General features: G+C 67.2%; 4 protein-coding genes across 15 annotated transcripts in view; 1 reads left to right on the top strand and 3 right to left on the bottom strand.

Moving 5' to 3' along the window:
* The window catches only part of SYT7 (synaptotagmin 7), a 34,427-nt gene extending 17,228 nt beyond the window's left edge, over nucleotides 1–17,199 (top strand). The window contains exons 4-13 of one of the 6 annotated variants that reach the window (XM_030038428.2): nucleotides 496–627; nucleotides 1,233–1,448; nucleotides 4,611–4,979; nucleotides 7,076–7,201; nucleotides 10,284–10,419; nucleotides 10,938–11,208; nucleotides 11,626–11,795; nucleotides 12,306–12,420; nucleotides 12,501–12,700; nucleotides 14,052–17,199. In XM_030038428.2, the coding sequence (XP_029894288.1) occupies nucleotides 496–627; nucleotides 1,233–1,448; nucleotides 4,611–4,979; nucleotides 7,076–7,201; nucleotides 10,284–10,419; nucleotides 10,938–11,208; nucleotides 11,626–11,795; nucleotides 12,306–12,420; nucleotides 12,501–12,700; nucleotides 14,052–14,156 (1,840 nt within the window). In that variant the 3' untranslated portion in view covers nucleotides 14,157–17,199. The other 5 variants (XM_030038430.2, XM_030038431.2, XM_030038432.2 and 2 more) reach the window with 5 other exon arrangements.
* A 2,947-nt stretch (nucleotides 17,200–20,146) lies between these two features.
* On the bottom strand, nucleotides 20,147–21,955 carry LRRC10B (leucine rich repeat containing 10B). The gene has a single exon (XM_030038474.1). The coding sequence runs from the start codon at nucleotides 21,858–21,860 to the stop codon at nucleotides 21,000–21,002; it is 861 nt and encodes a 286-aa protein (XP_029894334.1). The 5' UTR covers nucleotides 21,861–21,955; the 3' UTR covers nucleotides 20,147–20,999.
* A 701-nt stretch (nucleotides 21,956–22,656) lies between these two features.
* On the bottom strand, nucleotides 22,657–25,205 carry PPP1R32 (protein phosphatase 1 regulatory subunit 32). Of its 7 annotated transcripts, XM_041129139.1 has the most exons (8): nucleotides 24,762–25,015; nucleotides 24,328–24,627; nucleotides 23,996–24,241; nucleotides 23,619–23,719; nucleotides 23,482–23,532; nucleotides 23,279–23,365; nucleotides 22,962–23,034; nucleotides 22,657–22,883 (listed from the first exon to the last, which is right to left on the bottom strand). In XM_041129139.1, the coding sequence occupies exons 2-8, from the start codon at nucleotides 24,467–24,469 to the stop codon at nucleotides 22,723–22,725; spliced, it is 861 nt and encodes a 286-aa protein (XP_040985073.1). In that variant the 5' UTR covers nucleotides 24,470–24,627; nucleotides 24,762–25,015; the 3' UTR covers nucleotides 22,657–22,722. The 7 variants fall into 7 exon arrangements, with proteins under 7 accessions (XP_040985073.1, XP_040985071.1, XP_040985074.1 ...); XM_041129137.1 differs by having other exon boundaries at nucleotides 23,482–23,789; XM_041129141.1 differs by having other exon boundaries at nucleotides 22,867–22,883; nucleotides 22,962–23,067; nucleotides 23,482–23,719.
* On the bottom strand, nucleotides 25,127–27,162 carry SDHAF2 (succinate dehydrogenase complex assembly factor 2). The gene is made up of 4 exons (XM_030038481.2): nucleotides 27,027–27,162; nucleotides 26,426–26,649; nucleotides 25,576–25,685; nucleotides 25,127–25,416 (listed from the first exon to the last, which is right to left on the bottom strand). The coding sequence occupies exons 1-4, from the start codon at nucleotides 27,039–27,041 to the stop codon at nucleotides 25,286–25,288; spliced, it is 480 nt and encodes a 159-aa protein (XP_029894341.1). The 5' UTR covers nucleotides 27,042–27,162; the 3' UTR covers nucleotides 25,127–25,285.
* Nucleotides 27,163–27,169: the final 7 nt, after the last annotated feature.

Below are 27,169 nucleotides of genomic sequence, written 5' to 3'. Positions count from 1 at the left end.
GGAGCTGCTCGGTTCAGGGTCCGTGCCGGCAGCGGGCTGGTTCGGCAGGAGGGGACCCGGAGGGGTCTCCAACATGCGGCAGCGTCACGGTTAACCGAGCAGCGTGCGCTTCCAGGACCCGGCTGTTGAGGAGGCGAGGACGCACAGGCACACGTGCCGAGGATGCACGGACACGCGTGCCGGGGACGCCGTGCCGGCACCGTGCTCGCTGGCACCTCTCTAACCCCACACCATCCTTCTCTCCTTCCCAGCTGGTGGAGCCGCCCGCTCCTGTCTCTCCGCAGCTCTGCCCTGCTCCGTCCATCCGTCCGTCTGTCCGTGTCCGTGTGTGTGTGTGTCGGTGTCTGAGGGGTGGGCAGCCGCGCGCCCCGTCTCTCTCCGCAGGATCCCGGCGCTCCGGGGGCGGAGGGCTGCTTTTCCTCCCCTCTCGCAGGAATTCAGCTTCTCTCTCTTGTATTTCCCTTTTCTTTCTCCCCTGGTCTCCGGCCGCTGTAGCGATCTAGACAGAGACTTTTGGAATAACAATGACAACACAGTGCAGCAGAAATGGAGCTCCTACCCTCCCAAGGAGTTTATACTAAACATTTCACCTTACGCCCCGTACGGTGATCCGCGGCTTTCCCTCAAGTGAGTCTCTCCTTACCGGGTTTGCTCCGTGTAGTGAGTATATGGGCAGCACCCACTCGCCTTCCTCCTCCTCCTCCTCCTCCTCCTCCTCCCGGGCTCCCCGCACGCCACCCCATGGGCAGCCCCATGGAGACGAGCAACCCCTCCTTCCCGCTCCCCCCGGGGGCGGCCGGGGCCGCGGCGGGTCCCCCCACCTCGCGGCGGCGCAGGACGGGGTTGCGCGTTGGGGGCACCCACTCGGCGCGGGGACGGGTCCCCACCGGGGCTGGGCTGCCGGCGAGCGGGACCCCCGCCCTGACCCTCGCCCTCCTCCCCCCTTTCTTTTGGACGGTTTTGCCGAGGCCCCCCGCGCACACCCCCCCCCCCCCCCCACCTCCCCGGCCAGGACCCCTTTTCTTTTGCAGTGCTGATGTCTCTCTCTCTCTCTCTCTCTCTGTCTGTCCGTCTCTTGTCCGTCTGTCCCCCTCCGGCTCTCTCCCCCTCCCCTCGTACCCCCCAACCCCTATCGAAACGGCTCCCCCCCCCTTCCACGCCCGTCCGTCCGTCTGTCCATCCGGCTCCCTTCGTGTCTGTCTGGGGGGGGTCCGGCCGCCGGCCCGGCCCAGTGGCTCTCTGTTATCAGGGGCCAAGCTGACGGCATCGGCCGCCGCGGGGTTGGCGGGGGAGCGCGATGGCCGCCCCGGGGAGAAGCAGCGGCTCGGCGAGGACGGCATGAGGAGCAGCGTCTCTGCCCACAGCGAGCCCGGCACGGGGAAGGCGGCGCGAGGCCGCTGGCACACGGTGCAGAGCCACTTGGCCGCAGGGAAGCTCAGCCTGTCCAAGTGAGTGAGCACGCACGGTCCGGCACGGCACCCCGGCACGGACCCCTGCCACCCGCCGGCGTGCCCGGGCACCCGCTCCCCTTTGCGGGCTGCGCTCGGACGGGGGGGGCCACCGAGAGATTCCCCCGGCCCGCCGCGCCGAGGGAGGCGAGGAGCTGCCCGGGCCCCCCCCCCCCGGCGGTGTTTCGGCAGCGTTTCGGCTCGGGGGGGAGCGGAGGAGGGGGCTGTGGGGCTCAAGCCCCAGCCGGGCAGGAGCAGCGCCTTCGGGTGCTGTCCCCGGCACATTTCCAGCACCGTGGCTTTGCCCGATGCCGGTGGGAAGCAGCTCGGCATCGCCGGTGAGGGTCCCCGGGGCAGGGAACACCATCTTAGTGATGGCCCGATGGCAGGAGCTGCTCTCCCACGTCCCCATCGCGGGGATGCAGCCGTTAGGGACGGCGCGTGGCATCGCCAGCCTCTTCCCTCCACGGTGCTGACCCACGGCACAGCCACGAGACCCGGCGCCGACGCCTCGCTTGCGGTTCCACCACCCGATGCCGGGGGAGAGTCGGGGAAAGTCGGGGGTTTATCAGATTTAGGGGAAAACCAGAGCTTTGGCGCATTCCGCAGGGCTCGTGGCCCGGGCAGGCTGGGCGGGGGTCTCGGCGAGACCCTCCGCTGCTGGCAGCAACCGTAGCTCTGCCGGGGGAGATGGCGCTGATTTATCTGGCTGTGGGCTCCGTCCTACGTTTCTGGTCTCTGCTCCGGTTCCCTGCGCCGGGACGCAGCAGCCTCCGATTGCGCGGCAGCCCGAGCGCTGTGCTGCCGGCAGAGCAGCCGGCAGGTCCCGGCAGCGGCCCCGGTACCCGCGGAGAGGTCGGTGGTGATGGCAAAGGTGCTTCCCCAGGGCTGGCGTGCCACGTCCCAGCTGCTTCTTCCAGCCTTGTCGGTGGGGAGAAAACCTTTTCAAAAGCAAAAGGCCAGTCCTGACGCCTTGGACAAATCCCAAATGCCTCCTGGAGCCCCAAAGATTGGTGTCCCCAGTGTTCAGAGCCACGGCCGCCCATTTGGCGTGATGTTGGTGTGCTCCGTCTCGGCTGCGGGGAGGCGAGAGGGAGAGGCGAGGAAGAGGGGTGGCTGTGCAGCCTTCAGCCACGCTCCGTCTCGGCGGAGAATCGAAACCCGCTGGGAGCCCGGGCTCCTCCGGCGGGATGTGCGAAGGCCGGCTAAGAAAAGGCATCGCGCAGCTGCCGTGCCGAGAGCCGTGGACGCGCGCCCGCGCGCCGCTCGGCACCTCCGCTCCCGCTGACTCACAGCCGGGCTGTGCCGGCAACCGTGCCGCATCGGCTGGGGCAGCGCCGGTGCGGCGACGGGCTCTGCCGTCCTGGCTGGTAGCTCCAAAGCCCCGAGGGGGTGGGAGCCGGACAGACGGACGACGGATAGACAGCCGCCGCGTGGAGCGCTGGGCTGGCGCAGGCGGCGAGGGCAGAGTTAAGGGGATGTGGAAGGTGCTGGTGAAGCATCCTGCCTTTTGGCATCTCTTTTGTGCAGAGCCTTCGGGTTTGGGGGTGTTCATGGGGGACCACGCTGGGGGTCTGGCTGCTGTACCCCTCCCCTGGTACTGGGGGGGGGGACACAAAGGCACAGGCAGGGTGTGCGGGCAGGGTGTGCGGGCAGGGCGTGCTGCCGCCTGGCACGGTGCTGGCAGGAGCTCGCGCCTCCAGCTGGCGCCGGGCCGAGAGGAGCCAGATTTAGTTTCCTGTGACTGAGAGGTTGTAAATTGAACTAATTTAGGATTTGATAGGAAAACGAAAGGAGGTCGGCGGCAGGCGCGGGGGGGGGTGGCGCAGCGCCCGGGCAGTGCCCCGCGTGCCTCCGGCCCCGGCCGTGGGGCCAGATCCGTCCCAGCTCTCCGCTCCTCTCAACTTCCCTCCCTCTTCTCTCTCTTTCTCTCACCTTTCACTCTTTCTTCACCTCTTTTTTTTCTTTTTTTTTTTTTTAAAGCTATTTATCCTTCCCCCCTCCCTCTCTGTCCCCCCGCTGCTGGCAATGCACGACGGCACAGCTTCGCCACGCGGTTTCAGCCGGCACCCCGGCCGGCCTCAGGCAGCGCCGGGACCGGGGTAAGGTCGTCGGCCGCTGCTGAAGGCAATTCCCCGGTGCCAGGCGGGGCGGTGGTCCCGGGGGGGTCCCTGCCCTCATGCATCGAGGACCCCTGAGGGTTTTTGCCAGGCTGGCTTGACCCCCCTGGTCTCGCAGCCACCGGCTTTGCAGGCTGCCGTGGGCATCAGCGCCGTGCCCGGGGCTCCTGCCCGGCTGCATGGGCCGTGCCGCGCATGTGCTGCCGCCCCGGCGCAGGGCCGGCTGCATGGCCAGCGACGGGCACCGCCGCTTCTCCCGCCGGCCTCTCGCCTGCTCTTCCCTCTCCGCCGGCCAGACGAACCCCAGGGCCGGGCTTCTCCGCGCTCCCAGTCCCGCCGGGGCCACGTCCCCATCGCCTCCCATCCCGTGATCGGGGTGGGGGGGGGGTGCTGGGAGCACGGCCGGACTCCCACCCCAGCGGGGTCCCTCTCCACTGGCAGCCTGCCTTGGCCCTGGGGACACCCGGCTCGCTGGCACGCCGCGGCCACGGTGGGCTCGGCCCCCTCCGTCGCTGTGGGAGCCCCCAGCCGGCACGGTCCCACGAGGCGAGGGGTGCTGAGACCCGGCGGTGCTGGCGGCTGGGTGCTGGGCTGGGAGGGACGGGGACGGGGACGGGGCGGGCTGGCTGGCAGCACGTGAGCGGGCGCCGCGGGATTCGCCTTCACGCAGCAGCCTAATTAGCTCGCAGACGAGGTCGGCCGGCGTGCTGGGAAGGCGCCGGCTGCACGGCAGCCGCGGGAGCGGGAGGGCACCCAGCCGGCCGGGTGCCACCGTGCCGCGGCCGAGCCCCCCCGGCAGCCCGGGAGGGGGCCCGGGAAGCAGGACGGGCGAGATGGCGGCAGCGCGAGAGCCCCGTGCCGCCGGCGAGGCCGAGCCGCGGCCGAGAGGCAGAGGAACCGGTCGCTGCATCCGCTGGCCCCTGCCGGAGCGCTCCCTGCGCTGGGGCATCTTCTCTCTAACTCTCTTCTTTTCCTTCCTCCAATTTTGCCCCTTCACCTTCTTCTCCTTTCTCTCCTCTCCTCTGCCCTTCCTCTCCCTAAGTTTCGAGGACTCCACCTTGTCCACAGCCACTACCCTTGAGTATATCCCCACCTCAGCAGGCGACCCCAAATGCCAGAGGCCCCGCACGCTCATGCGCCAGCAAAGTCTGCAGCAGCCCCTCAGCCAGCACCAACGCGCCAACCACAGCCAGCCCACCACCAGCCAGAGCCTGGGCCACCTCCAGGCCCACAGCGGCTCCTCCGCCGGCGCCGGCAACCCCCGGGGCTCCCGCGGCGGCCAGGCGCGCCAGGGCATCGCCGCCGGCTCCAAGCATCGGACGGCTGGCGGCCGGAGCCGCTCCAATCCCGGCAGCTGGGACCACATGGTGGGGCAAATCCGCAACCGCGGCTTGGACATGAAGTCCTTCCTGTAAGTGTGCGCTCTCCATCGCTCTCTCCATCCCTCTCTCCATCCCTCTCTCCTCTGCTTTCTCCTCTGCTCTCTCCTTTGCCTGCTCCTTTGCTCTCTCCTTTGCTCGCTCCACGGCTCTCTCCTCTGCTCTCTCCTTTGCTCTCTCCACGGCTCTCTCCTCTGCTCTCTCCTCTGCTCTCTCCTCTGCTCTCTCCTTTGCTCTCTCCGTGGCTCTCTCCTTTGCTCTCTCCATGGCTCACTCCGTTGCTCTCTCCTCTGCTCTCTCCTCTGCTCGCTCCTTTGCTCACTCCTTTGCTCACTCCTTTGCTCTCTCCGTGGCTCTCTCCTCTGCTCTCTCCTTTTACTCGCCCCGGCGCGGCTGCTCAGCTGGCACCACCTTGGGGAAATGCTGCCCGTGCCCGGTGGGAAAAGCCGGGTCCCCTCCGGCCCCATCCCGGGGGGCAGGGGCAGCTCACCCAGCCCGGGGGCTCAGGGAAGGGTCTCGCACGCTCCCCTCAACTTGTTTTGCCCCGTGGCTTTGCTGCGGATCACCCGCCGCATCACCGGCCGGTGTGGGTGCTCAGATACCCTTTGGAGTTCAGGGATGTTCCAGCCCGTGGGACAGCCACCGCTGTGGTCCCCAGAGAGTGACGTTGCCCCAGGGAGGTGGGGGGGGGGACAGCCGTGCCAGCGGTGGCCCCCGTGCAGGGGGGACCGTCTGTTCCGCCCCGATATCGCAGCCTGCCAGGCTGCCTTTCGCCCAGGCTGGGAGCCGCAGAGGCAGCCTGCTCGGAGCTGCCGGAGCCGTGTGATCTTTAATCTGGCTTAACCCTATCTCCCGTATCAGCGCTGGCTTTCAAACCTCAAAAAGCCGAGGACTAATCTGAGTCCTGTGGTGCCGCCGTATCTCGGCACATGACATTGTCACTCCTCTACGGAGCTGGTCCCCCCCCCGCCTGCTCCTCCGTCCTCCCCGGGGTCATCCCACTCCCTCCTGGCCTCTGTTTGCCCCCCAGCACCCAGGGAGAGGGGATGCTCGGGTCCCGGCTGTGCTTCCCGCAGGCTGGTAGCCCTCGGGTTTGGCGGGCGGGACAGGCCCGATCCTGCCCTTGTGTGAGTCAGCGCAGCACCTTCTGCATCAGAGCTAGGTGGGAAAGGCCCTGAGAGACGCAAGTTTGGCTGCCCACCCCGCTCCTGCCTGCGCAGGCAGCCCTGGAGAGAGGGTTGAACCTTCCTCCAGGCAGGCAGGGGCACCCCGGGGCCCCCTCCCAGCTCTGGCACCGGCCGGGACCCCCCCCTCCTCACCGCCAGCCGGTCGGTGCCGCTCTCGGCTCTGCCTGCCCAGCACCGTGCCATCTCTGCCTTATCTCACCGAGAGGTTGGTTGCTCGCCGGCTCCATTTGCCGGCTTCCCGACGTTGAGATGTGGCTCGTTAGCCATCCCAAGGGTCACGTTCCTCCCTGTTTACCCAGCATCGGCGCTGGTTCCAGCCTTAATTGGCGAGGGGGGAGCAGCCGCAGAGCCAGGACGTGCCGAGCCGGCGCGCCGTTTGCCCGCGGAGGAGCCGCTGCCATTTACCACCGCCGCTTTCCAAAGCCATTAACTTTGCTTTTGCTCTTTACTCTGTTTACCCTCCCGCCCGCCTCCCCGGCACCGTGGCGTAAATGCGGTTACGGGCCCCGGGGAGGCTGCGCCGGCAGCGCCGGAGAGGGGGCAAAGAGCCTCGGCCGCGGCACCGCCATCTCCTCCTCCAGGGAAGGATGCTGGGACCTCGCTCCCTTCTCGCTGTCCCTCGTCCCCAGCCCCTCCGGGCACCTTCTCCCCCCCTCGGCAGGACCTCGGCACCCTCCCTGCCTGGACCGGCGGAGGAGAGGGGTGGCGGTGGTACCCACGTGCGCCGGGCTCACCGGAGCTGACGCCTTTCTCCCCGCAGCCCTCCGCGCCCATCCCGGACATCGTCTCCCGCGCAGGGGCCGGCGGGCAGAGCCGGGGTCCCCCCTCGCCGTCCGGGGGGACCGCGGGGGTGCCGCCGCTCCTGCCGGTTCCCCGCCTGACGCTGTGTTCTCCTCTCTCTCTTTCTCTCTTTCCCGCCGCCTGCGGGGCCGCCTGGGCAGGGAAGGCCGGATGGTGGTGTTATCCCTGGTTTTGGGACTCTCAGAGCAAGATGACTTTGCCAATATCCCCGACCTGCAACCCGCTGGGACGCAGCCGAACCAGCCGAACGCTCAGGGGGACAAGAGGTATGAGCGAGGACGAGGGCAGTCCCGCAGGAGGAGGAGACGAGGTCCTCATCCAGGGTGGAGGAGGAGGAGGAGGAGGAGGAGGAGGAGGAGGAGGAGGAGGAGGAGGCTGGCCTCGTGGAGCGCGAAGGTTGGAGCGGCACAGGGTGGCCCAGCGGGCACGGTGACATCTGCGGCTCTCCCCTGCCGGCACCCGCGGTTCTGCCCTCGGAGCGGCGGCACCGAGAGGACCCCCCATCCCTTCCTCCTCCCTCCCTGCCCTCTCCCTCCTGCCATCCCCCCGCCACCAGCCCCCCCCCGCCCTGGCTGCATGCTGGGGGGGGGGCACACGCTCGGGAGCGGGGCGCAGGGCAAGGGAGAGCCCCTGTGCCAGGGGAAGAATGGGGTGCAGGGGAGGACGAGGTGGGGGGGCGGGGGGGGGGGAACGGGACGGGACACCCCGGTGATGCCGCATCGGCAGCTGAGCCTCGTCCTGTCCCAACGCATGTCTCGTGCACGGCGCTGCCGCGACCTCCAGCCCGGCGGGGACGTTTGCAGCCCGGCAGCTCCCCCGGGGACATCCCTGCGGTGGCATGTCCTCAGCCCTTGCTTGAACCCCAAGGCTGACTGGGGAGGGGGCAAAGCAAGTGCCACAGGCTGGCCGGTGGGGGGACATACGCGTTACCCCCCACCACCACCTTTCTCTTCCAAGCAAGCTGCGCGGCGGCGCGGCACAGCCCCTCGCCTCCGGCTGCTCCCTGCCTTCCCCGGGGTGCCGAAGGCTCGGCACCGCATCTGGCACCGGCACCAGAGCCCAGCCAGCACTCAGCCGCGGCCGTCGGCGAGGGCTGGCAGGAGCAGAGGGGCCCCACGCTGCTGGGAGAGGGGTGTTAATCCCCTCCGGAGCGGGGAGGAGGTGTGAAGCCGGCGGGCGCTGCCTCCCCGCATGCTCGGCTTGTTAATGAACTGGCACCGTTCTCGCCCACCGGCTATTTTTACCCTGCTCGGCTTGGTTTCGCTCCATCTTTTAGCACTTCCCTCCCCGGCGTCGCGCTGCGCAGCCGGTCCCCGCCGGGAGCACCGGCCGCCGTGCCGTGCCGTACCATGCCGGCTGTCCCGTGCCGGGCGATGGGATGGGGGATGCTGGGTGCCGGACACGGGGTGGGGGGGTGGCTGTGCCGCAGCAAGACCCTGCTCCCCGCTTCCCGCCAGCTCGCTGGTCCGAAAGACCCATCCTGGCGCACGCATGGCCTCCCCGCCTCCATCTCCCTCCCGCTCCCCGTTCCCTCGGGCCCCGCGGGACGCGGTGGGTTTGGGTTGGCCGGTGGAGGGGATGAGCTCCGGCACCCTCCGCTCTCGCCTGCCCGCCCGGCACCGCCGGCCGCCCGCTCTTCTGCCTCGAAACGTCTCCTCCGTCCCCGTTTCTCAGCTTCTTCCTTCCAGCCCGTCCCCGGCGGCTCCAGCCCAGCACCTCGGCGTGTCTCCTGTCCCGGCGACTAACCGCTCTCCGTCCGTCCATCCATCCCGCTCCTCTCTCCCCTTTCCCTCCCGGCAGGCCGGCGGTGGACGATGCTACTCCTCCTCTCTCTTGCTCTTTCCCGCTCTCTCTCTCTCTTGCATCCGCGACCTCCGCCGGTGCGTCCCACCGCCCCGGCATCCACGGCTCCACTGGTGCCTCCTCGCCCCGCGGGCCCCACCGCCGGCTCCTCCGCCTTCATTTTTGCTCTGTTTTTAACCTGACTTTGCCTCCCCAGCTACCTCAGGCTCTCCGGTCCTCCCTGGGTGCCGTCCCGCCGGGGCGGGCGAGCCGTGTATGCGTGGGTGTGCGAGAGGGCGGCCGCCCCGTGCCGCTGCGTGTGCCTCCGTCCCCATCGCCCCCAGGTCCCCCCGCAGCGTCTCCATCGGCGCGTGTCTGCGTGTGCTTGGCGTGTCGGTGGGTGTCTCGTGGCATGCGTTGTGGCTTTGCCCGCTGAGCCCGCCGCGACGCCGGGGGCCGTGCCGGCGGCGTGCTGCCCGCCGCGATGTGTGTGTGTGTGTGTGTGTCTCTGTGTACGTCCCGGCAGCGCTGCGCCTGTCGGTCCGTCTGTCCGTTTATCACCGTGTTTCGGCTCAGGCAGGAGCCGCGGTGGGTGGGAGCGTGGGGTGCATCGTGGGGTGCCTGTCTGTGTGCGCATCCCCTCCCTCTTGGGTCCGTCTGCACCGCAGGAGCCTCCCCGGGGCTGCCCCATCCCTGCCGCCATGTGCCTGTGTCCCCTGTCGTCCCCCCGCGCGTCGCGGCAGCGCGGCCTCGGTCTGCGCCCGCCCGCCTCCGTCGCTGCTCTGGCTGTGTGCCCGCCGCAGCTCCCGGCTGCCCACCCTCTCGCCGGGTCTCTCCCTCCCCGGCACCATGCCCACCGGGAGCCGCCGGCACGGCCCCTCCAGAACCAGCTTCTCCAGCCAGGGTGTGCGGGGACAGCCGGGGCAGCGGTTTCGGCTGCGGGGCACCGGGAGGGGGGGGGTCCCGACGGCGTGAAGGAAAGGGTGGCAGTTAGCACCGGGCACGGAGCCCGCACCGCAGCACGAAGCACCCACGGGTCAGCTAAGCACCCGGCCCCGTGCCGGGGTGGAAAGGGGCTGTGCGCGGGTGAGGCACAGCCAAAGCCGTAGGTGCTGGTGGGAACCGGGTAGCCGCGGGGCCGGGTGTCTGTCCCCGGCATCGCCGTGGGCTCTGCGGCCGCCGGGGTTGGGACGTGGCCGGGGGGACGTGGGCAGCGTGGGACCTGCTGCCGTGGTCCGAGGTGCCGTGCCGCAGGTCCCAGGGCACCGGCTGGCACCCGGCCCTACCTGGGGCCAGCGCAGGCAGAACCAGTTGCCCCCACCGGCCGGGGTCCCTCTGCGCGGGGAGGCTGGTGGGCTGCAGCGGGTGGCACGCAGCCGCCGGCAGCACAGCCCCGGGCGTCCCCGCAGCCCGGTTCTGCCCGCGTCCCAGCCGGCAGCCCCCGTCGGGGGCTGGCACAGCCCGGGCGCAGCATCCGCTGGGAGAGGGTGCCCGGGGAGCCCCTCGCTGTCTCACCCTTGGCTCTCGGCCCCTCTCCTCTAAAAAGCACTGCCTCTCTTTCCCCAGGTTGCCGGCCGGTGGCAAGGCGGTGAACACAGCGCCGGTGCCCGGGCAGCCACCGCATGATGAGTCCGACCGCAAGACGGAGCCGCGCTCCTCCGTCTCCGACCTGGTCAACTCACTGACCAGTGAGATGCTCATGGTGGGTGGATGGGGTGGACTGGGAATGAGCTCCCCAGGGATGGCATCCCACCCTGGGCGCTGCCCCGGCGTCTCCTCCTGCCCGTCCCCCGGCTCTTCCCCACGCCCGCCCTGTGCCATAAGCACTCTGGCACATCCCAGCCAGCTCTGCCAAGTCCCCGTCACGGCCGGGCGCCGCAGCTGGCACAGCTCCGGCTCAGCCGAGGCGATGCGGCCGTCCCCCCAGGGCCGGCGTGAGGGAGCGGTGCCGGAGACGTGAGGGACGGGCTGTCAGGAGGAATTTGGCTAATTGGCGCTTCTCGTCCCCGGGATGCATGGCGCGGAGCCAGGAGTCATCTGAGGCGATGGCGGGGAGCTGGGGAGAGGCTGATGGCCTCTGACAGCTCGCGGGGCTGGGGGTCGGGTGCTGGCGTGAACCGAGTTCGGGTGCTGAAATGGGGGGGGGACGGGGTGTGCAGACCCCGCTGGTGGTCCCCCGCCGGCTCCCCGGTGCTGCGCTCACCACCCTTCTCCCCCCAGCTCTCCCCAGGCTCCGAGGACGACGAGGGCCACGATGGCGTCAGCCGGGAGAACCTGGGTCGCATCCAGTTCAGCGTCGGCTACAACTTCCAGGAGTCCACCCTGACCGTCAAGATCATGAAGGCGCAGGAGCTGCCGGCCAAGGACTTCAGCGGCACCAGTGACCCATTTGTCAAGATCTACCTGCTCCCCGACAAGAAGCACAAGTTGGAGACCAAGGTGAAGCGGAAGAACCTCAACCCGCACTGGAACGAGACCTTCCTCTTCGAAGGTAGGGGCTGGGATGGACTGGAGTGGACTGGGGTGGGAGCGGAGCGGTTGTGGGACCCTCTATCCTCCCTCCTGGGCTGGACCAGCTCAGCTTGAGCTGCCAGCATGGTGGCCATCAGTGATGAGATGGGTTGGCCAAGCCGTCAAGGCCAGGTTGGAGGTGTTTGCTCCGCATCCCATAAAGGGGACACGGGGGGAGGCTCCTTCCCACCCCAGCAGGCACCCATGGGTGGGTGCACACATGGGAATTAATCTGCCACCAGCCGCTCGTGCCACGGTCTGCTCCCCATCCGCTGCCTTGCTACCAACATCTCCCCATCAGCACGGGCAGGGCAGGGCAGCGCCGGCACCGGCGCCGGCACCAGGTGCTGCTCGGCATGGCCGCGACAGTTCCTCATCCCCTCCGTCTCTGGCACAGGGTTCCCCTACGAGAAAGTGGTGCAGCGGGTGCTGTACCTCCAGGTCCTGGACTATGACCGCTTCAGCCGCAACGACCCCATCGGGGAGGTGTCCATCCCTCTCAACAAGGTGGACCTCACCCAGATGCAGACCTTCTGGAAGGACCTGAAGCCGTGCAGCGACGGCAGCGTAAGGCCCCGCTCCCCCTCCCACCCCCTGGGGACAGTCCTCGAGGGGAGGCTACCCCCTGTCCCTGTGGCGTCCCGATGGGACCACCACCCTCTTGCTACCCCAACGGGGATATTTTCTGCTTTGCGAGAAGGTTTGACACCCGATGGAGAGGTTTCTCTTCCCAAATCTTTATATTAAGGCACTAAGTAGCCCAAAGCCAGTGTCTCATTTTGGGTCAAAACAAGCCATTGCGGGTAGACCTAAAATGAAAGTTTTCTTTTTTTTCTTGCCTCCAGCAAGACCAGAAAATGTCCCACTGGGGGTGGCCCTGTTTCCTCCCGCCCTGATTTTCCATGCAGCCCCAAAGTCCACCCTTGGGACAGCTCTGGGGGGATCCCGGCCCAGCACCCCTCTCCCGTGGTGGGACATGGGGGCTTTGGGTGTCCCGCCAGGGCTTGGGCTGGGTGCCGCAGCAAGGGGCGGGTGTTTTTTGGGGTGCCCACCTAACGACCTCCCCGGGTCCCGCAGGGAAGCCGTGGGGAGCTGCTGCTGTCGCTGTGCTACAACCCCTCCGCCAACTCCATCGTGGTGAACATCATCAAAGCGCGTAACCTCAAAGCCATGGACATCGGGGGCACGTCAGGTACGAGCTCTGGCTCCTGCCATGTTGGACCTCGCTGCCCGACGCCCAGCCAGGGCTGAGAGCATCTCCTCTCCCCCCAGACCCCTACGTGAAGGTGTGGCTGATGTACAAGGACAAGCGGGTGGAGAAGAAGAAGACAGTGGTCATGAAGCGGTGCCTGAACCCCGTCTTCAACGAGTCCTTCGCCTTCGACATCCCTACGGAGCGGCTGCGCGAGACGACCATCGTCATCACCGTCATGGACAAGGACAGGCTGAGCCGCAACGACGTCATCGGCAAGGTGGGTCCCGCGGCCGGGGGGGACCCCAGCAACGTGTCCTGCCGAGGGGTGGCAGCCGGGGGACAGCCAGGTCCCTGGCTGATGGCTACTGGTGCCATCTCAAGCTGGAGGGGAAGGCGGAGCGTGGCGGGGACCCTTCGTGCTGGCTTTCCCCGGCCATCTCCGGTCCCGGCCGCGGTGTGCGGCGGCGAGGACTCACCCCGCACAAGCCGGGAGACGATGCAGTGGCCCCAGTCCAGCGTGGCGATGCCCTGCGCCTTCCACCACGCCATGCTGCGGCACAGCCTGCGCCGGGGTGAGCTTCGACCTGCCAAAAGTCTATTTATAGCGAGGCAAAAATCGAAGTCCCTGATGGCTCCCGTGTGCCGCGGCGGTGGGTAGAGCCGGAGCTCCCCCACCGCGCAGCGGCGGCACCGTCCCCGGCTGCGGGAGAGTAGGAACTCAACCGGGGGTCCCCGGGGTCCGTGTCCGCCACTGGACGGACCACAGCCCCTGTCCCCGCGCTGGGATTACCCACCGCCTCCCGATGACAGGAACGGAGGAATTCATCCCCTCTCGATTTGATATACGTTAAAACCATCCAGCTCTCCGCTCGTTAGGGTAACGATGACAAACGAGCGCAGTAATCTCTGTTATTACTGCTCACCGCAGAGAATCGATGATCCCCAAACGCAGCGCTGTGATCAAGCAAACACGTAGATTGGGATAAACCTGGGAGGGGGTGGCCGCAGCGGCTCGGCACTGTGGGCTGCCGGAGAGGGGCAGAGATGCCGGCATCCCCGGCGTGGGCACAGCCCAGAGGGGACATCACCGGTGGCACGGGCACGGCTGCGCCCAAAGCCCAATGCCAGCCAGCGGGCCGGATGGACAGACGGACAGACAGTGCCCATGATGTCTCCGCTTTGCATTAAAGCTGCCGGGAATGTTGCGGCACGAGAGCAAAGCGGAGCTGCCGGCGGCGGAGCCGGAGGAGACGAGCGTGCCCTTCACGCCCTGGCCGCCCCGCCGCGGCCAGCAGCCTGCTAATCACTTTTGATTGCATAATTAGCAGCGAGCCCCGCTCCGGCGCTGCGATCCGCTTAGCTGGAGCAGTGGCACGGGCTCCCCGAGCTGTCAGCTGCGAGGAGGGTTGGCACGGGCGGTTTTCCGCGTCGCCGTATGGAAAATTGATGGATAAAAATAGCCCAGCGCTGCGCGGAGCCCAGGGCTGGTGCCCACGGCTGGCGGCACGCGCCCGGGGAAGCAGGGAGGGAGGAGGTCGGGGGGCCGAAGGCGGCGGGACTGGGGAGCGGGATGGGGCTGGAGGGGCCGGGAGCGGAGCCGTGGGTCCAAGGGCTGCCTGTTCCCGCAGATCTACCTGTCCTGGAAGAGCGGCCCCGGGGAGGTGAAGCACTGGAAGGACATGATCGCCCGTCCCCGGCAGGCGGTGGCACAGTGGCACCAGCTGAAAGCCTGAGCACCCCAGGACTGAGGGGCCGGGGGTCCCCCTTCCCAGCCCCCGTCACCCCTCCGCGGGGCTCCCGGCGAGGAGCCGAGGGATCGGCGGGACAGCGGTCCGGCTCGCGGGGACCCTGCGGTAGGAGGGGGACGGAGCCCCCCGGCCCCCCGCTTTCGCCTCTCCCTGGCGCTGGGGCGTGGGGGGCACGCAGCCGCCCAGGACCCCCGGCCCAGAAGGGTGCCAGAAGCGATGACCCCCCCCATCCCCATCCCCATCCCCGCCACCGGGCAGGACTTCTGCGAGTGCTTCCAGCCCCGGTCCCTGGGAGCCCCCCTGCCCCTCCCTGGCCTCCCCCCCCGCCATTTCAGGGGGCCAGGCTGCAGGTGCAAGAGGGACCCCCACCCACCTCCCCTCCCCTTTCAGCTCAATAAAACCTCTCCGAGCCGTCAGCGTCGCCCGAGCGGGGCCGCAGAGCCCCCCCCCCGTGCCCTGCCTCGTCCCCGCCGCCCTCCCCGAGCCCCCCGGCTGTGCTGGGCTGGCACGGGGTGGGGGGCACCCGGGGGGGAGGGCAGCCCCCTTCCCCGGGCCAGGCGCGGGCTCCTGGGATCGGAAGCCATGACACAGTTTGTTAGCCAAAGCAGGCTCATTTGTGCACTGCCTTCAGCCGGGTTTGATGCTTTACTACCGTCTCGGGGCTCGGTGGGAGCGGGAGGTTGATAACCCCGTCTTGGGGGTCACATCCCGTGTGGGGACCCCCCCATCCTGCCCCCAACCCAGCTCTTCCCCCCCCGTGACCCCCACCCTGGGCACGTCCCCACGGGGCCGGCCAGAGGACCGCCGACCCGGGTGGGATGCTGAGCCCCAGAGCATCCCCTTCCAGCCGGGCTGACCCAGGCGCCGGGGCTGGTCCGGGACCCCCGTGAGCCCTGTGCCCAGCACTGGGTCCCTGGGGGTTAAGGGATGGAGCAAGTGCCGTTGTCCCCATCCTGGGCAGGTGGCATTCCCGGGGCCAGCCAAGCCTGGCAGGAGCGGTGCCGGCGGCATCCCCGCCGTGCCCGTATCTCCCTGTCGGCTCTCCCCCCGGGATGCACGTGTCGGACCCCCTGCCCGCTCCCCAGGGGACAGACCCACCCGGGAGCCCCACGGGGCGCAGGGGCTTGGGGCAGCTCCTCCTTCAGTGGGGGGGGGGGGTGACAGATGGGGTCACCCAGCGGCGTCGTGCCCTTTGGGTCCTCCCCACCTCCCTGCGCTGGCGGGGTCGGCGGTGGCTCGCCGCGATGGACGCGGGTCCCGGCAAGACCACAGCAGCGCTGGGTGCGATGTGAGGCGTCCCTGCCCATCCCAAAGTGACACCGGTGCCTCTCGGCGTCCCTCTTTTCCACCAGGACTGGCCCAAAGCGAGGACGCGGTGGCCAGCATGTGTCCGTGTCCTCCTGGGGGGCTTCCAGGGTGCCCCACCGGTCCCCGTGCCGGGTAAGCGGATCCCCTCCAGGCTGGCCGGGGTGGGGGCATCGTCAGCCCCCGACCTCGTGGGCTCCCTCCGAACGGAGGGGCATCGGCCGAGCCCTCCGCAGCCATCTCAGGTAGGGCACGGCCACCCGCGGGCGCAGGGACACCCAAAGGTGTGCCAGAGCCACCCTGCCTGGCCAAGGGTCCCCCATCCTCAGTCTTCCTGACACCCCCCCCCCCCCCCCCCGCCATGGCACCCACCACCCTTCACCCCTCCTGCACCCATGGGGAGGACACCGACACCCCAATGCAGGGTGTCACCGAGCCAACCCCCCCCACCCTGGGTGCCACCGAGGCCACGGGCTGTCCCCTTGGGGTGGGGGGCTGCGTACAACCGGGAGCCCGGTTTTAGTGAGTGAGAGTGTTTCGCCCCGTCACCGTCGTCCCCGTGCCACAGCGTGTCCCGGCCCGTGTACAGGCACCCGGTGCACCCCGCAGCGGGCACGGCTCCGCGGGCGTTAATGCCACCCCGCCGGGCTGCACAGGGTTACGGGGTGCTGGGGCGGGCACCCGCTGAGCCCCCGAGGTGCTCCATGGGGTTTCTCCGCTATTACGGGGGGGAGCCTGCACCAGAAACCACCCCCCCCCCCAAAAGTCCTCGGGGTGCCTGGCTGCTTGTTCCTTCTCCTGCCGAGGGGGACATCCCTGTCACCCCGGGGGCCATGGGGGGGACAAGCCACCCTGGGGACACAGTGGGAGCGGGACCGTCCCGCGGCTGCAGCCGGGAAGGGTTCGCCAGCCCCCGCAGTCCCTCTTTAGACGATTTTGGACAATCTGGAGAGAAGTCATAATACTGCTACTACAGTAATAATAATGCTTTTAGGGACATTTGTATTTTTATCATACTCTCTCTTTTTTTAACATAAAAGAAGAGATTTACATGCCTGGGGAAGGGGCTGGAGCCGAGGGGTGGCAGGACCAGGGCACCCCAAGGTTGGGCACCGCGGCGGGCTGTGCCGGGGCCCCCCGAGCCCCGGGGGCTCCCCGTGGGCAGGGGCAGCCCAAGTGCCGGTGGGGCTGTGCCAAGCTGGGTGCCCACCCGTCGCCCCTCGGGCACCCCGCTCCTCCGGGAAGGATTTCTTGTCTGCGGTCGGCTCCCCGGGGCTTGTGTGTTCATTTTTAACTCTAGAGCTCTTAGCCGTTATCTTGTTCAGGTATCTCTCTTCTTCATGTGACGGTAACATCCAACTGGTGTGTAAAATACAGAAAAACAGAAAAAAAAAAAAGACAAAAAAAAAGAAAAAAGACAAAAAAAAATCAAGACAAAAGCCCAGACCGGCTGACGAGCGGCTGGAGCAAAGGGATGCCCGGCTGGCGATGCCACCCCGCTGCCGGTGGCTTTGCTGCGTGGGGGTGGCCATGGCTGGCTGCCCCCTTTTCTAATAACGGCAGCAGAGGCCGGGGCTAGCGCCGCTGGGGAGGCTGGGGGGGCGAGGGCCGGGGCGCGCGGGTCGGGGCGCCTTCTTTGCAGAATCCTATTTTTGGGGAGCGGGGCCCCTCGTTTTCTGGAGGCAGCCCCTGTTCTCGGTAATAAAGGACAGTCAGTAACTGCCAGCGTGCCTCGTCTCTGGGCTCGGGGGGATGTGGGGGACGGCTCCTGCGCTCCCCCGGCAGCTGTGCCCGCAGCGAGCGCTGGTCCGAGTGGGGACAGGGGTCACGGTGTCACCTGCACCTGGCTGAGCATCCCCCCCCCAGCGTCGAGCATCCCTCCCCAGCACTGAGCATCCCCCCCCAGACTGAGAATGCCCCCAGCACTGAGCATTCCCCCCAGCACTGAGCACCCCCCAGCATTCAGCATCTCCCCCCAGCACCGAGCATCCCTCCCCAGCAGTGAGCATCCCCCCCCCCACTGAGAATCCCCCCAGCACTGAGCATTCCCCCCTGGCACCGAGCATCCCCCCCAGCACTGAGCATCCCTCCCCAGCACCGATCACCCCCCCGCTGCATGCACAAGGAGAGGGGAGGATGGGACAGGCCATGCTTGAGGCCCCCCTGGAGAAGGGGGCACATGCCGGGGGGGTGACAAAACACTCTGAAGGGTCCCTGCAAAGGGAGGGGACAAGAAAAGCCACCTGGCCAACCTGCAAGGGCTGCAGGGTTGGGCCTGCTAACGAGGGCAGTTAATGAGGGCAATTAATGAGGGTTCATTAAGAGCAGCCCTAGCAAGAAGCTGTTCCTCAAGGTGAGGTGCTTCCAAGCCGTGGTTCTGCTGGGAGGTGGTTCCCAGGAGCGTTGCGGGACCCTGCCCGGATTTGGGGTCCTGATGGGGGCTTTGGGGGTCCCCCAGCCTGCACTGAGCCGGGTGATGCAGCCAGCGGGTCCCCGTGGGCAGCAACCGAGCCAGAAGGGTGAGTGGTCATCCCAGCTGGGCAGGGGTGTGCTGGGGGGTTTGGGCTGGGTCCCTGGGGGGTGACGTGCTGGGTAGGGACCGGAATATGGCTCCGGGGTGGGGGACCACGGGGACCACGTCCTGGGCAGATGCCTGTTGGTGACGCAGGGGGCACGTGGCTGCCTGGGAACCCGGGGTGCTGGCTGGCACTGCAAAGGCTCGAGTGGCTGTGTTAAATAATTCACTGAACGCTGGTCTTGAATAAATAAAAGAAACTCTAAACGAGGGGATGGCGGGAGAGCTGTGTCCTCCAGACCCAGGATAGCATCCCTCTGGATCCGCCTTTCGGGCACTGGGACGTGGTGTTAGAGGTGGCTGGTAGCAGCAGGGGATAAGGCTGTCCCCTGGCCGGCTCCTGTGTCCCAGCGGAGGGGAGGTTGCTGCTGCTTGAACCCATTCACGCTCTGGTTTATGCCTAGCTGAGCCAAACCTGGAGATTTTGGCAGCAACAAGCTACCAACGGCATCGGTGCCACGGAGCCTGGCTGCTGTCTGGGCTGTGTTACACCAGAGCCGGGTTTCTTTTATCATGCTACATCTTTGAACGCAGCAAAAAGAAAATACGCTTGTCTCCGTGCAGCGATCCCGGTGCTCCTGTTGCACAGAGCCGGTCCGAGGCGCAGCGATCCCTGAGCCCCTTCCTTTGTGTTTGCAGCCAGCAGGAGCAGATGGAAATAGCAGCGTGATCCCAGCTGCGGCGAGGCCACAAACCGCCGTACGCGGGGATGGGAGAGTAGGCAGGGATATATATAGAGACAGACGTATGGATGATGCACTGCGCACACGCCTCGCCGGGTGCTGGGGCTCGACGATGCCAGCGTCCCCGAAATACTTGTGCATAGCAGAAACCTGTGAGGTTTCCACTGACTGCGGCAGGTCCTGGCCCTCATGTCACTGCGGTGATTGCCACCGGTGCCATGCCTGGACCCCGACCCAGCTCCTTCCCCAGCGGGAGTGTGAAACCCAGGGCTGTAAAAGGCTGCGGTGGTGGGAAAAGGCTGCAGGGAGTCAGGGACCCCCCCTCCCTGGGTGTCAGACCTTCTGGATCTGGAACCCTGCTGTGGGGACAGGCTGGTGGCACCCAGGGCCACCTGTACCCCTCACCCTGCTGAGCACAGACCGGCTGGCAGGGGTCTGCACGGAGCTGGCAGCAGCAGATGGGTTGTGCCAGGCAGAAAAGGATGTCTCGCTTGGAGCGGGGGCTCGGAGTCCTGCGGGTCTCTGCCAGCGCCAGCACCCTGTTGGGGCGATGGATAATTACCTGCTGATTAGCAGCAGTGTCTACCCAGGCAAAGCAGCAGCACCCCCGATCGATGGCAGGACCCCTGGGGGCTGGGAGCCACCCGTTGCTGTGCCCAGCACCCCAGGGTGCCCCATGCCAGGATGCTCTGCCTGCTACAAGCCACAACGGTGAAGGCTTCCCCGGGTGGCAGGAGGGACCGGCAGCCTGGACCTGTCCCCCCGCGACCAGACCTGAACCCGAGGGGGAAGAGTGAGCCAAGCTCCTGCCAAGCCCCTGCCAAGCCCCAAATCCACTGTCCACAAGCGGGAATGGAAATGGGGCCTCGTTACCGCTGGAAAGGCAGGGGCTTTGTCAGCCTCCGCTGCCAGAGGGACCGGCACGGACAGGCCCTGCGTATCCTGCAGATGAGGATGCTCCACCACGTCTAAAATAGCCACGGTTCCCGCTGTGGAGCAGGGAGTGGGGGGAAAAAAGCTGGGTAGCATCCACCCCGCCAGCGCGGGAGAGGATGTGGCAGGAGTGCTGGCTGCCTCCCAGCCACCAAACCCCTCGCAATTAAAAGCGGATGCGCGGTCTAAAACCTCCAGCAAGCCCCAGCCCTCGGAGGGAGCATTAGGTGCTGGTGCGGCCGAGCTCCCCTGCCACACTGGGATGGCTCGGTGGTGAGTGGGAGCATGGCTTGGAGACAGCCAGAGGAAAAAAGGACTCCCTCGAATGTCACAAATAAGAGGAGCTGATGATCTTGCACCAGGATGTGTATGTAATGCTGCATTTCGAGCGGCTCCCAAGCACACCCTTCCTTGCCGCAGCCCCCCGGAGAACAGACCCCATCACTCTTCTCTCACACTGGGTTTTCTTGGGTTTGTGCTTTTTATTGCTTGAGTTTGGTACAGATGGTGCTCAGGGAGGAGAAGAGGAAGGAGAAGGCAGCAGCCCTGGCTTTGGTGCCTGTTTCGGGGCAGACAGAGCCAGAGCTGGGGCTCCTCTCCTAGTACAGAGGCAAAACCCTTTCCAGGCTTGAGACAGGCAGCGCTTGTGCCCAGGCAGTTTCCATCAGCTTCTTCTCAAACCTGACGGCCGGAGGAGCCCAGCGGAGACCTCTCTCTCCCCTAGCCCAATTCCAGCAGCAGGACAGGGGTCTCAGGGGCGAGAAGGGGTCTGTCTGTACCTTTGCTCTCAAACCTTGCTGCTCTTCAGGGTGATGGGGTTCATGTGGAATGGATGCAAACGGCATTGCTTTTTCCTGTCCTGCCCCACGGAGCCAGGAGCAAAGGACACGCGTGGAGGTGGCAGGGCAGCTGCAGTGTGTGGTAGGAAGGTCCCCGTGCTTGTGGGCAGGCATCGTGGGGACGCCTGGCTGTCAGCAGCACCGTGCTGCCCACCAGGGCCTTTCCAGCAGGCAAGTGGGGTCTGTGGGGTCACCTGTCATGGCAGAGGGCCGTTTCCCCCATCCAAGGCACCCTGCGGTTACATGGGATGCTCTAAGGTGGACTTGTGGATCCCGACAGCGACCCACGAGCCCTGCAGATCCAGGAGGCAGCTCTTTGCCTTCCAGACTGGGAGATGCTGGTACTCCGGCCGTCTGTTTTCCTTTGCGTGGAGGCTGTGAGCTTCCTTCTTCCCCAGTCCTAGCTGGGAGATGGTGGTCCTCAGGAGCCCGGTGGAGGCTCCCCATCCCCCTGCGGCGCATCCCTGTGGGTGTCTGGCTGCAGCGTGGCAGCTCACGTTTCCCCAGGGGAGCCCGGCAGGGCTGCAAAGCTGCCTTCCCCATCCTCCAGCAGCGGGGAGCCGTCCCCGGGGGCTGCCGGTGGGGCCTCGGTGCCTTCCTCTTCCTCTTCTTCCTCCTGGCGCTGGAGGCTCTGCAGGCGTTCCTGCCGCACCTCCATGAACTCCTGCGCCCCGTCGCCCACCAGCTGAACGGCATCCCCCACGCGAGGCGGCTGCCGGACGGGGTTGTGGTCGTAGGAGAGGAGGCGCAGGGAGGAGAGGCAGGCCAGGTCGGGAAAGCGGGCGATGCGATTGCGGTCCAGGTCGAGGACGCGGAGGTGGGCCATGCGCAGCAGGACGGCGGGGAACTCCTCGAACCGATTCCCGTAGAGCCAGAGTCCCCTCAAACCCGCCATGCGAGGCAACCCGGCGGGCAGGCGGGCCAGGCGGTTGTCTCCCAGCTGAAGGCTGCGGAGGTCGGGCAGGCGCAGGAGGGCTCGGGGGAAGCGGGCGAGGAAATTGCCCTCCAGCCAGAGGCAGCGCAGGCTCTGCAGGCGGGCGAAGGCGGGCGGCAGCCCCTGCAGCCCGTTGCGGCCTAGGTAGAGGTAGGCCAAGCGGGGCAGGCGGCACAAGGCCTCGGGCACCTCCAGCAACTCGTTGCCGTCCAGGGCCAAGGTACGGAGGTGCCGTAGGGCCGCCAGCTCGGCCGGCAGTTCCCGCAACCCCGTCCCGCTCAGGTAAAGCTTCCGTAACCCCCGTTGGGCCCAAAGGGCCGCCGGTATCCGTCCTCCCCGCACCTCCAGGCGTTGCTCGATGCCCTCCGGCCCTTCGGCCGCCGCCGTCGCTCCGCGCCCCGCCGAGCCGCCGCTCCCCATCCCCGCCGCCGCCGCCGTTGGCGTGGCAACCCGCCGCAGCCAATGGGAGGGCGGGGGCGGGGCCCGACGGGAGGGTCCTCCCGTCGGGGCACCTGGGTGGAGGCCACGCCCAACCGCGTGGCCACGCCCCCAGCCGGGCTCGGCCCCGCCCCGCTCTGCCCCACCCTTGCCACGCCCGTGCCCCCGCCCTGACGCTTTTCTTGCCCTGCACTGTGTCCCGTCCCCGTCCCCCCCCCCCCCCTCTCCCACCTCCTCGCCCTGCCCCTGCCCGGCCAGACCCTCCGCAGCCTGGGGGCAGCGTTTCCCAGGGTGGGGGTCCCTCTGTGATCTGGGACCCCCCCCAGGCAGGTGTTACAGGCCCCCCCCCCCAACCCCCCGGCGCACTTTTGCACCCCACGAAGCCTGGTTGCACGCCCCGTGGCCCGGGAGGGTATGGACGAAGACCGCAAGGAACCCCCATGCCACGGCTGCCCATCCTGTTGGGTCCTGCCGGACAGGCTGGGGCTCTTCCTCTCCCTCCTCCTCCTCCTCCTTTTCCTCCCGCTGCCCACCCCAGCCAGCCCTGCCTGGTTTTTCCCTGCCGCAAATCAGCTGTGTCATCCCAAAGCCGGCGTGGAAAGCCGGGCTCGTACAGCCCTCCAGCGGCTGCCGGCCAGGCGGCACCCCCGCCCCCCCCCCAAATCCTCCTGCCAGCCTTCGGGGCGCAGGCAGCCCCCAAAATAAGGGCTGGGAGCAGCCGCAGCCCCTCCACGGTGTCTCGAAGAGCCAAGGGAGACAATAGCATTGGGCCCAGGAAGACTGTGTGGGGTCTTTATTTCTCCATGTGCTCCCAGGGACTGGGGGGGGCCCAAAGAACTGGGAGCTACCGCTGAGGCTGGCACTCCCGGGGGGGCCACACTGGGAGGTGGCCAGTGATGTCCCCCAGCCCGGTGGGGTGGTTGTTCGTGCTGAAGCCGCTGGGGCGCTGGGGCTGGATGCCCCCCATGGGTCTCACCATCCAGGTCGGACCCTGCCAACACCAGGCTGGAAAATCCAGGAGGGACAGGATGGTGAGGCTGGAGCCCCCCCCCCCTTACCCCCCTAGGGTCACCCCAAACTCACCTGGCACTGTGGGGGACGGGGTCGGGTGGGGGGTCACATACTGGCCGTGGTTAATGGTGAACCCCAACGGCTCCTGGGGGGATGGAGGTGGGTTGGGTGCATGGTCCTGCAGGGATGGGGACGAGGCCCTGCCTGCACCCACCTTCCTGCCGGCACCCTGCTGTCCCAGAGGGCTGGCCTGGGTCACTCGGGGTGCCTGCAGCCCTCGGGAGACGGGTGGGATGGGGTGGCCCACCACGGGCAAGCCCTGCGTGGGGATAGTGGATGAGGACAGGGAGGGCACATGGGGCCGGGCAGTGGGATGGGGTCCTGCTCACCGCCGTGCCCAGGCAGCCTGGCACCTCCCGGCTGAACCCGTTGCCTCTCTCGGAGCACGCCGGCAGTGCCAGGAGTGTCTCGCCGCCCTGCCAGAGGATGGAGATGGGGTGGGTGGGATGCACGTGTCCCCTGCCCCGCACCCCAGCCCTGTCCCCTGGGGGGGGGGTCTCACCTCGCCACCCCCTCCCCTCGCCCCGCTTACGTGGCTGCGCACAGAGGGCAGGTAATCCGTTGTGGTGATGCTAACGCCGAGCTGCGGGAGAGCAAAATTGTCCCTTGGGGTGCAAAGGGGTTGAGGAGCTGGCGGGGGACAAGGGACCCGGTGGGGCAGGGTCTCACGGGCTGGGCTGGCAGGACTGGCAGGATGCTGTCGCTCCTCGGGGTGGCCCTGGTGAAGCCCGACTGCTCCTTGGCACCGATGGTCGTCTTCTGCAAGACATCTGCGGGGAGCAGATGGGGCAGGGAGGGAGCCCCACTGTCCCTGTCCCCAGCCCAGCCTGCGCACGGACCCTGGAGCCAGCCATGGCATTACCCGGTGTCACGACCCCTGCCTGTCCCCATGTTTGGGGGTGGGCAGGTGTAGGTGATGCAGGGCAGGGGGCCTCCAACACCCCCAAAACCTCCTGGGGTTGGACCTAGTCCTGGGACCACTGACACCCCAAAACCTCCTGGGGACAGAGCTGGCCCCAGCACCACCGACACCCCCAAAACCATACCTGGCTGGGCAGGACTGGCGCGGCGGCTCTCTGTGCCGTGCTCCCTGGATGCTCTGGGGGGGCCCTGGAGGAGCCACGTGTGCTGGGGACTCACCCCCCCCGGTGTGGGGGCAGGAAAGGGAGGACTCTTGGAGGTACCCGCTCTCCGGCTGGTGGACATGCCGGGGCAGCAGGATCCGGCCGTCAGGGAGCCAAAAGGGCTTGAAGTGCTCAGTGGTGGTGGACGTGGCGGTGTCCTGGCAGTGGCTGTGGTGGGAGGCCAGTGTGGCTGTGACGGCGTGGCCCCAAAACTTGCCCCCCCCCCCCATTTCACTCGCAGCAGGGGTACCTACCCCTCTGCTGCACCGCGCGGGCAGAGCAGGCAGGAGATGGCCGAGTGGTTGTTGGACACGTAGCCGCTGCCGGTGTGGTGGCCAAGGCGGGGACGGAAACGTGGCTGGCCTGGGTGACAGCGGGGAGAGGGGGCTTAGTCATGGGAACGAGCCCCCCACACACCTTTGGGGAGGGCTTTGGGACCCCCTACCATAGGCCACCGCGTAGCTCGTGGCGTAGAAGTTCATGAGGTTGGCGCTTCCCCCGGTGTGTGCCTTCACCGAGGGGGAGACGATGCCCAGCCCCGCGGCAGGAGAGTCCTGCAACAGGGACCGTGGCTTAGCGCGGGGACAGAAAAACAGGCAGGCAGACGCCATGGTAGGGCTGTCCCAGAGCAGCTCCCTGCCTGCCTGGAGGCACGGGTGGCTGTGGAATGTCCCCCACGGAAGCGGACCTCGGGATGGTGACGCTGTCTCCTGGTAACCGTGGCGCAGTGACACATGGGGACCTCGGTCACAGAGAGTGTCACCGCTGCCTGGGGACCATTCGCCCAGCTGGGACACCCCGCAGACGGCACCGGAGAGCGGGATGCCCCACTTCAAACTCCTACGGAGGGGGCCACAGCCCCCTGGGTGTGGGGCCACCTCCCCCAGGCCCCCAGAAAAAAGAGTTTCAGAGGGACAGGCAGGAGTTGGAGACAGCGGTGAGCTGGCACGTGCCAGAGTAAGCTCGGATTGCTGCTGCCTCCCCTGAGCACCCATTCCCAACGCCGCTGAAGAGCAGAGCCCTGAGCTCACCAGGCAGCAGGAGCGGCAGGGCTAGCAGCCACGGCTTTATTCATCGTGCCCTGAGAGTCCGAGGGAGCCGCTGCCGGAGGAGGAGGAGAGCCACAGGGAGGGCAGCAGCACCAGTGTTTCCACAGGGCCCTGTGTCCCTCCTCTGCTCCAGGGTGTGGGGAGGGAGAAGGCGGCCTCCTCGTCAGCGGGGTGACTCAAAGAGGTACTCCAGGTCCGGCTGCCGCAGCCTCTGCTCCCTCTTCTTGTTCTTGGCAAACTCCCTCAGCATGGCCATCACATCGTTCTCGAACTCGGCTGGTGTGGGCTTCGCTTCTGTGGTAAAAACAGAAAGGGGCAGCAAGAGAACGGCTCCATCCTGTCCCGAAGGACCATGGTCACCCCGCTAATCCCAGCTCCCACGGCTCGGAGCGACGGCACTGCCTTGGCCGGTGCCCTGGTGAGTGGGGAGGGCAACAGGCAGCTGCACCATACCTGTGGCCCAGTAGTAAATGTCCCAGTCGTTGCTGGGCTCGTTGATGAGCCGGTCGTAGAGGTTCAGCTGCTGCTCGCTCATGCGGTTCAGGTTCTCCTTCGCAAAGAGGCTGGGGAGAGGACGTACGAGGACTGAGCGCGCGCGAGCAGAAGAAGAGCCGTGCTGGCATGCTGCTCCCAACCACGGCTGACACCCAGCTCTCTATGCGATGCCAGAGGACGCGGAGGAGCTGGATCCAAAGTGACCTGCCTTCAGCCCCAGCCTGCTCTCCGTTAACCACTACTTCAGTCCTGAAACCCGACTGGCCTTGCCTCGTTCATACATCCCAGAAATTTCATACATCCTTCCCAAAGGATTTCAGCTCAGCCATCAGCTAGGAGCTTCCTCCAGAGCTCTCACATGCCTCCAGCTGCCTCTGGCTCTGCCCCGTCCTGCCCAGCAGCAGCACCGATCATTGCATCCTGCACCCATGCAAACAAAGCTCTTGTGGTGATTTACCCAACGGCTCAGCCTTCTATCTGCCTTCTGTACTCTAAGCATCACCACAGCTCCTTAGGTTTTGGATTACGGCTGTGCACTACCCCACCAAACTCTTTCCTGCAATGCTCAGGGCTCTTCCCTGTTAATTAAAAACCTGTGACATCTTTAGGGAGCCAAATTGCACAGCAGCTAAGGCACCTCCACCCGCCTTTCTCCCTTAGCTCTCCAGGGCTGATGTTATCTCTCCTGTAAAGTACAAGCCATCCCTGCCCGCTCCCATCTGCAGAGGACAAATTATTAGGGAGCTGCAGGGAAGGACAGACAGCAGGGAGGTGAGTAAGCGGCGAGGACGGGCAGCCAGCACCTCACCTGAGCAGGATGCAGTTCTCCAGCATCCCCCTCTTCCGGCTCTCGTACAGCAGCCGGGCTCTCTTGGTCTCCAGCGGCTCGTCAGGACGCTCCTGCCAGGGGGGCAAGGGGATCTCCAGCACGTCCTTCCCCGAGTCCGTCGGGGAGTCCCCGCGGTAGCCCCGCTGCAGCCTCACCGACCCCAAAACGTGCCGGCACAGAGCCCGCCCGGGCAGGGAGCAGAGCTGTGAAAGGGACACGGACAGCGCAGGGGACACGTCAGGCCTGGCCGCCCCAGCACAGTGGGGACGGGGAGATCCCCAGCCCCCCCACGACCCCCCCCAGACCTTGCTGGCCATGATCCCCCACCCCACACCACCCCCAGACTCTGTTGCTCCTCCATCCCATAACTTCCTCCACCATGCCATCCCCATCCCGTAACCCCCCCCAAGACCCTGCTCCCCCAAATCCCCCCATCCCAACCCCCCAGACCCTGCTGCCCCCGGGGTCTCCCTCTGCCCGCCGCCTCTCCCGGATCCTTGGTTCCCCACAGACTCCCCTTGCCCCGGGACCCACCGCTCCTAGTAATCCCCCCCGCTCCCCTCCCCTCCCCTCCCCTCACCCTGGCCGCCGCCATAGCCCCGCACGGCCCTTCTAGCCTCCCTCCGGGCCGCTCTGTGACAGCGGGCGGCCCGACTCTATGGCACGGCGGTAGGAAGAGGAGAATGGGGGGGGGGAGGGAGAAAGGAAGGAAGCGGGGCGGGC

Source organism: Aquila chrysaetos, chromosome 16 (assembly GCF_900496995.4).
Source record: "Aquila chrysaetos chrysaetos chromosome 16, bAquChr1.4, whole genome shotgun sequence".
Classification (NCBI taxonomy): Eukaryota; Metazoa; Chordata; class Aves; order Accipitriformes; family Accipitridae; genus Aquila; species Aquila chrysaetos.
The sequence above is the reverse complement of the archived record's forward strand: the minus strand, read 5'-3'. Positions and strand labels throughout refer to the sequence as shown.

Coding starts and splice junctions, on each gene's coding strand:
- SDHAF2 (XM_030038481.2), bottom strand. Junction 25,686..26,425: donor GAGAACTGCATCCTGCTCAG/GTGAGGTGCTGG, acceptor TCCTCTCCCCAG/CCTCTTTGCGAAGGAGAACC. Junction 25,417..25,575: donor CATTTACTACTGGGCCACAG/GTATGGTGCAGC, acceptor TTTTTACCACAG/AAGCGAAGCCCACACCAGCC.
- LRRC10B (XM_030038474.1), bottom strand. CDS start 21,860: ATGGGGAGCGGCGGCTCGGCGGGGCGCGGAGCGACGGCGGCGGCCGAA.
- PPP1R32 (XM_041129135.1), bottom strand. CDS start 24,469: ATGACTAAGCCCCCTCTCCCCGCTGTCACCCAGGCCAGCCACGTTTCC. Junction 23,790..23,995: donor CGCCAGTCCTGCCCAGCCAG/GTATGGTTTTGG, acceptor GGCTGGCTCCAG/GGTCCGTGCGCAGGCTGGGC. Junction 23,366..23,481: donor TGCCCTCTGTGCGCAGCCAC/GTAAGCGGGGCG, acceptor ATCCTCTGGCAG/GGCGGCGAGACACTCCTGGC.